Source organism: Helianthus annuus, chromosome 2, assembly GCF_002127325.2.
Source record: "Helianthus annuus cultivar XRQ/B chromosome 2, HanXRQr2.0-SUNRISE, whole genome shotgun sequence".
Lineage (NCBI taxonomy): Eukaryota > Viridiplantae > Streptophyta > Magnoliopsida > Asterales > Asteraceae > Helianthus > Helianthus annuus.
The window spans coordinates 164,588,620-164,595,908 of record NC_035434.2 but is presented as its reverse complement, the minus strand read 5'-3'; the positions used below and the strand labels follow the sequence as shown (position 1 = coordinate 164,595,908).

The window sequence follows — 7,289 nt, the reverse complement described above, 5'->3', positions numbered from 1 at the left end:
ATTGTTACCTACTTATCACACACAAAGCATAACAATGCACAAGAGGCCATGTTTGGTTTCCAAAGTTCCGGATGTTGAGGCGATCGATCTCAAGCCTGAAAAAAATGAGTTCATTAATGTTGGCAAGAGACTTCGAAAGTATGCATCGACTCCAGTTGGCGATATTCCTGAAACAACCCCTCTACCCGCTATGCCCATACGTACGCTTAGGGAGATTTTTACCAGTGATGGGCACCCCCGCGGGAAGAGAACTAGTTTTTCGACCCCCAAGGTTGAACCCGATGTGAAGCCTACGGCGCGAGCAATACCGAAAAACGAGCCTACTGTTAACGCTACAGTCAAGATGGAGCCAAGAGTAGTGCCCAAGGGTGAGCCTACAATATACCCAAAAAAAAGAGATGTTGAAGATCCCACAACCAGCGATTGGGTTGATGATGTCTCATGGATGAGTAAAATTGAGTGGGATTCATATTTCCCAATAAACATATCAGTTTCCCCTGTGCCAGCAAACCCATGCAAGTGCAAAAAATGGTTCACATGAACAAGCTCAAGTAGAAATTAGGTGTTGTTGGTGTGTTTTATTAATTATGTTGTTTTTTAAGATGTATGTATGTTTTTAGGTTAATAAGAAATTAGGTGTAGTATCAGGTGTATCAGGTTATCAACATTATCTAAGGAGTAATTTATGTTTCTAATGTTTTTGTAATCTTTTTGTGGTGTAATATCTAATGGAAAAAAAAAACTATCTAGTTTGTGTGTTGTTACTTTCTTTGTTGGGATGTATTATTATTTTTTTTATTATGTTTTTGGTTTATTCAAGTAGATATGTGGTAAACTTTTTCCTAGGGGGGGGGGGTAAGCCCCATTTGTTAAAAAAAGTAATGAAAAGTAAAAAAAAGTAGGAAGTACATGGACGTGGGTAATGACAAAAGGATATATTTACAATGGGACCCACAAATGGTTGGTTCATATCTTTATATTAGATCCATCATTTCAACTACAAGCTTCCAACTATCTCCATCTCCAACTACCCAAACTATATTTAAATATATGATTTTCTCATCTCTCTTTTTTCGTATACAATTCATCTATCTCTCAAAAAAGATGAAAAGGTGTTCATGTGGGGGGATTGCTGTTATCCGGACATCATGGACCAACGATAACCTAGGAAGAAGGTTCTATTCATGTCCATTTAAGGTAAAAAATTCGAACCCTGGTTTTAATAAGTAAACGTGTGTTCTAATCGTGTTTTTTGCCCATTATTTTTAATGTAGCCTAGCAACTGCCCTTTCATTGGTTGGGTCGACCCACCGATGTGCTTACGGTCAACTAGGATCATACCAGGTCTTTTGAGGAACATCAACAACCTGCAAGCTGAACTGTTTACCTGCGAACAAGAAATTCGGAAGAAGAATAGGGTTATATGGTTACTGATATTAGCGTTAGTGTTTGGCAGCCTTCTTTGTTAGGATTGTTTGTTATGATTAAGAATTAGTTAGTACTTAGTTGGATTATGCTTATTAGTATGTTTAATGACATTTTCTAGTATGTACTTGTTGATGTTTGGTTGAATCTGAGATTTTTCTATGTTATGGGTTTTTGGGTTTTGTTTTTACCATATTACATTTTTTCCCCCTAAGATTTTATGTAGACTTTTGATGTTTTGAATCTGAGAATTTTTTATGTTGTTTTTTTGGTTTGTCTTTACCATGTTACATTTTTTTTGCCTCTGATTTTTGTACTTTTTTGGTGTATCCGAGATACATTTTTTTCAGCGAGATTTTTTTGTACATTTTTGTTCTATGTGTGTTTGATCATGTGCCTTTGTTTGAACGTTCCTTGAATATATTTTTTCCCCAACAACGTTGTATGTTTTTTTAGATTTGATCACGTGACTCTTTTTTATTTATTTATTTTTTTTTCCCTAAAGTGTGTAACCTATGTATGTCCCTTTTTTAAGATATCATTTTTTTTTAAATCATATAATAATGACACGAATTATTGAATAAGATACACTGGAAAAAACATAGATTTATCTCAATAGTTGAGTACATAATAACTTCAACACTAGATATGGTAAACAATATAGGATAAGTAAAGTAGCCCCTATATTGCATGAGAGAGGGAAAATTGGGGCACATTTTTTTTCACACCGATAATAGCAACTTGATGTAAACACCACTATTTAGTCAAGAAACGATCTTGGTGTGCCATACTCAATTTCAGTGCTAAGTGGTTCTGGGCTAAGCTCACTCTCCCACGGGTTGTGGTTGGCCCACGAGATAAGGGTGTTTTAAGAGTAACAAGAGTAATCATCATCTATAGGATCATCTTCAGGATCATCGATAGTTTTTTGATCAACTGCCGGGGAGGTCTCCTGGGTGCCGTTGACTGGTTTTGCTTGGTCTGCGAGCACCACAGATGAAGATTTTTTGACGGGGGTAACTTGTGTGGTGAAGTAAAATGATCCCCAGTCAACATCCAAAAGTTCATCATCTGGCGACATCTCATCATGTGTTGTTACTTCAGGTTTAGTGTTAGTAAGGAGATCACTTATAAGCTTAGCATCGATATCCAGATTTTCTTCAACAGTGTGCGGCGTTGACGGAATGGAAGGGGTTTTTGTGATTTGAGAACACTCTGGGTTGCAATCCGATTTTGGAGTTTGGAGTTCGAATGAAAGAGTTCTCCGTAATCGTTTGGTAACCCGTTTTGAGTTCGCCGGTGATGATGGACTAGACATAATAAGCTGGTTTTTTTTAGTTCTTTATGGTGAACAAGTGATGAAACTAATGTTTACATTTCACCTTATTTTATAGACAATCAAATGATGTTAGGTGGAAAAATTAATTAGATTGTTTACATCAGTTTACATCAACATTAAATGTACTACACTGACCAACATAGAAGATAATTATTTTTTTGATTTAAGGAGTTACAATTTTCTTTAAAGATTTGAACTTTTGATTTTTCCATCGTTTTTTGTTTACCCAAATGTGATAGGTGTATATATATATATTTTATATTTTTATTATTACACGCAAAGAGTCAATTTGGAATTTATTAGATGTGTGTACTATAGTTATGAAATCATGACAGGGATACATTAACAATGAATATAGTTAGAGATAGAAGTAGTGATTTATAGTGATTTATTCCTTTTTTAATTGGACATAAGATAGAGATAGAAGTACACATATTTTTCCTTTTTATTATTTATGCCTTTTCATTGGTGTAAACATTAATAAGTGATAAGTTTTCTTTTTGTCCAATTTAGATTCCCCATAATGGGGCAATTTATGAGACTGTACTTTTATATATTTCTTGGATATAGTGTTCGATATGTATGTACTTCTTATGCAGATTAGTCACTTCCAAGTTGGCACAACTACTTTGTAAGACTTCACTTTTTTTTCTTTATAAAAATACTATAATAGTATTACAATTGAGATAAGATATAAGTAGAACGTTTCCCATAAGTACAATTTGAGAACTATCCTGGCTTTTTGTCCATCTTAGATTCCCCATAACAACTACTTTGTAAGACTTCACTTTTTGTTTCTTTATAAAAATACTATAAGAGTATTCCCCATAACGTGGCATTTATATGAGATTGTACTTTATATATATTATTATAATAATGGGTACTATCATATATTTCTTGGATATGGTTTGGGTTCATGCGTGTACTTTTTTTTGCAGATTTGACAATTCAAAGCTGGCATTTATGAAAATATATTATAGTGAGTAGTTAGGTTTGCATAGCAGGTAACTCGCCCCTCAATTTAATATATCTTGTTACATTATTTTTTGGTACTGTTTGTTGTACAAAGAAAGGTATTTTTTTGTAACAAAGCAATTTGTAATGATAGTTATTGCCGCTTGACTAACGCTAATTATTATAGCAAAGAACACACATATTGATAGTTATGGTCGCTTGTCAAACTTTCCAGTAGTTTACTTATGCTTCACCAAAATGTTTAAGATGTCCGGATCAACGACAGACATTAATAGTTAGATACATATAGGCAACTGACAAAGTACGAGTTTAAATTGTTTAAGTTGTACACCATAGTCCCATCCACAAAAAAACATAACATTACCATACGGAGCAGCAACTTACACTGATAATGCAGCATCACGAACCTTTCCCTTCATCACATTCACATCACAGAGTAGTATGCGTGTAGCGAATTTTTTTCGGAGGGTAAGAATCTGTTTTTGCTTTTGCTTCCAGTTGCTACTAAAACCACATTCAAAGTGTTTACCAACGCCGTTAAAATTCTGCATGTGGTGCATAAGGAATACTGCACTATCCATTGGATGTGCACTTGTCGCCCAATGGATATCACACCTCTTAATCTTGGCTGGTGCAATTTTATCCTTTAACGGATGTTTGCAATGCTCCAAATAATTGTCCAGCATATGCTTCTGTAAAAATAAAAAAAAAAAGATAAACTAATCAGTTTTTGTATGAGTTCTTGTTTTTCATCCTAATGTTTTATGGGAAAAGAAAATGACTAACAACTTTGTATGGTGTATCTTTTTTGTAGTAGTCTTGATGATCCCTAATGCCAGCTAAGGGTGTGCGATCAGGCTTGTGGTCTATGACGGTTATTTCACCGTTTTCCAGATCGAAAACAAGCATGTAATATTCATCATTCTCGAGGATTGGAAAGAAACCCATTTTGATCCCAATGAAATCATATGCGCCGCCTACGACCATCCTTTCGCCGAACGTTTGCATACGTTCATCATCATCACAAGTAGAATCCGTCAAAAGCCAGCTGTCCTGTTTTTTTTTCCAAATAAGTTGTGTCAATAAGGTGGTGCAAGCCCCGAATTACCATAATTCAAAAGATGCATTTAGATAGACATACTTACAACGTTCCCAAAGACTTAATAAATCCAAAATCACAGTCAAAGATCAAGTAATATAGTATGAATACTTACTATCACAGTTGTGCTAAAATAAACCCGCGTCGGGCAGCCGTCGGTTCTGTCAAGTTCTTCAAAATTCATCACATCTACCCAAGCATCAACTACATCAGAGCAGACCTTCACTTCCTCCCTCAAAGTGCGCATCAGCGTTTTTGTGAGTTCTAAGCCGTATATACTCTCGAAGATAACATCTCTGCGCAAGACAATGTTAGATATGTAAATTAGATTCTGGATATCAAGAAACTAGGACTATTATGTTTTATGTATATCTTTTATAGCTGAACTTACCCAGCAGATTGACCAAATTTTTTTGTTACCCCGCTAGACAAGGAGATGACCATTCCCCGTGTCCTGTTTTGTGAAAAATCATATGCAGTTATACATTTAAAACATAATAGACTATTTAAAAAAAAACATACTATTTGGAGCAAAAACATTCCATAATCTATCATAGGACCAAAGTTTTGCATAATGTAACAAGTAATATTTTTAATATTTTTAAACTGAAGCTTACATTGAGTACTTCACATCGAATAGAAAATCCCAAATACGCTGTTCTTCCGTTGTAATGTCTATTCCCATTTCGTGTTCATGGTCATCACATGAGCGGTTGAACCTACCAACTGGTTTTCTTCGTCTTGATTCAAATTCCTTTATCCAAGCATAACGTGTGATATCATTTTCAGCCGTTCCCTTCCCTGCTCAATTTTAGTTTTTGTTTGTTAGTATTTAATAAAAAAATGCCAAGTTTATTATAATCTTCGAAAGAAGTAAAAAAACATGTAGAACTCACCTTCTTGATTTTTGTCATGCGTATCATCGACATCATCACCTGCAATTTTTTTTCGTTTTGATAAGTCGGATTATCCGTTGTGTACAGAAATAACACATGTTCATTTTTTTTGGGGAATCACGAGTCACCTAATTCGGTGTCTTGTGTGAGCAGGTGAAAGGTAGGCGCATCAAACAATCCTTGCATGTTTTGTGTTTCGTTGTTCTTGTCTATTTATATTCATTCACATGTACACAGACACATACGTGTTAGTTTGTTTTGTGTATGATTTGGTTTTCTTGATTTTTCTACACTTGTGACGGGTTATATGTAAGATGTAAAACTTACTTGTTGTAGTTATCGTCTCTTGATCTTTTGCCTCATTTTCTTTGTTGCCTATGTCTCCACATGTAGCATTTTTTTTTTGTAGTGGCATCTCCGCACCGTTCTCCATCTATCATCTCTGGTGTTTTGTCAGCCTTACCCCGATCTATTTATTTTTATGTGGCCACATACACACATGTTACGCTTAGTTTGCAATTTTAGGACATACATTTGGTGGTTTACTTTATTGTTAGTTAAACATTTTACATTTTTTCATCTGTAGAGAAATGTAACATTGATGTCATTATTTTTTTTTATTATTTTTCTATGTACAATTACTGCACGTGTATGTTGTCGTGTAGGAAATTAAAGTGGAGTTTCTATTTCAAATAAAGAAACTAAAGTTAGCTTTTCCTCACATAACGTTTTTGTTAGGATTGTCATCACTAAAGTTACCTTTTGCCGACACATCATTCTTCATTTGCTTACCATCGCCATTCCCCCGATCATTGCCAGATGCTATATACGTTTAAAAAAAATAGTATCAGTTTATTATCACACAAGACGTTTTTGTTATGATTGTCATCACTAAAATTACCTTTTGCCGACACATCATTCTTCATTCGCTTACCATCGCCATTCCCCCGATCATTGCCAGATGCTATATACGTTTAAAAAAAATAGTATAAGTTTATTATTGTTAGCTTTTCCTCACATAACGTTTTTGTTAGGATTGTCATCACTAAAGTTACCTTTTGCCGACACATCATTCTTCATTCGCTTACCATCGCCATTCCCCCGATCATTGCCAGATGCTATATACGTTTAAAAAAAATAGTATCAGTTTATTATTGTTAGCTTTTCCTCACATAACGTTTTTGTTAGGATTGTCATCACTAAAGTTACCTTTTGCCGACACATCATTCTTCATTCGCTTACCATCGCCATTCCCCCGATCATTGCCAGATGCTATATACGTTTTAAAAAAATAGTATCAGTTTATTATCACACGCGCGTGTATTATATTTTTTTTGCACCTTACCTTTTTTCAGTAAATTATCAGTCGCTGCACTGCATTTTTTATTTCGCACATCCACATGATTCTGTTTATTCGAATCTGTCAATTATCATTATTTTTGTGTTAGAAATGATTGGGTTTAAAGAGTCAGTACATGACCACGATACATTAAATGTACCCTAAGTTTTTGAACTACTATACATAGGCGTTTTTAATGGTACTGTTATTTTTTTC

The 7,289-nt window shown here is 34.7% G+C and overlaps 1 protein-coding gene and 1 long non-coding RNA gene across 2 annotated transcripts; both read right to left on the bottom strand.

Annotated features, from left to right (window-relative positions):
• Nucleotides 1-4,119: 4,119 nt before the first annotated feature.
• LOC110899664 lies at nt 4,120-6,172 on the bottom strand. The gene is made up of 8 exons (XM_022146558.2): nt 6,062-6,172; nt 5,863-5,943; nt 5,735-5,773; nt 5,456-5,639; nt 5,230-5,292; nt 4,954-5,134; nt 4,526-4,792; nt 4,120-4,431 (listed from the first exon to the last, which is right to left on the bottom strand). Exons 1-8 carry the CDS (start codon nt 6,165-6,167, stop codon nt 4,120-4,122), a joined length of 1,233 nt encoding a protein of 410 aa, XP_022002250.2. The 5' UTR covers nt 6,168-6,172.
• Nucleotides 6,173-6,493: 321 nt separating this feature from the next.
• LOC118488181 lies at nt 6,494-7,008 on the bottom strand. Its single transcript, XR_004884039.1, has 4 exons — nt 6,944-7,008; nt 6,790-6,852; nt 6,636-6,698; nt 6,494-6,556 (listed from the first exon to the last, which is right to left on the bottom strand). It is a non-coding gene; the product is annotated as an uncharacterized LOC118488181 (long non-coding RNA).
• Between the last annotated feature and the right edge of the window lie 281 nt (nt 7,009-7,289).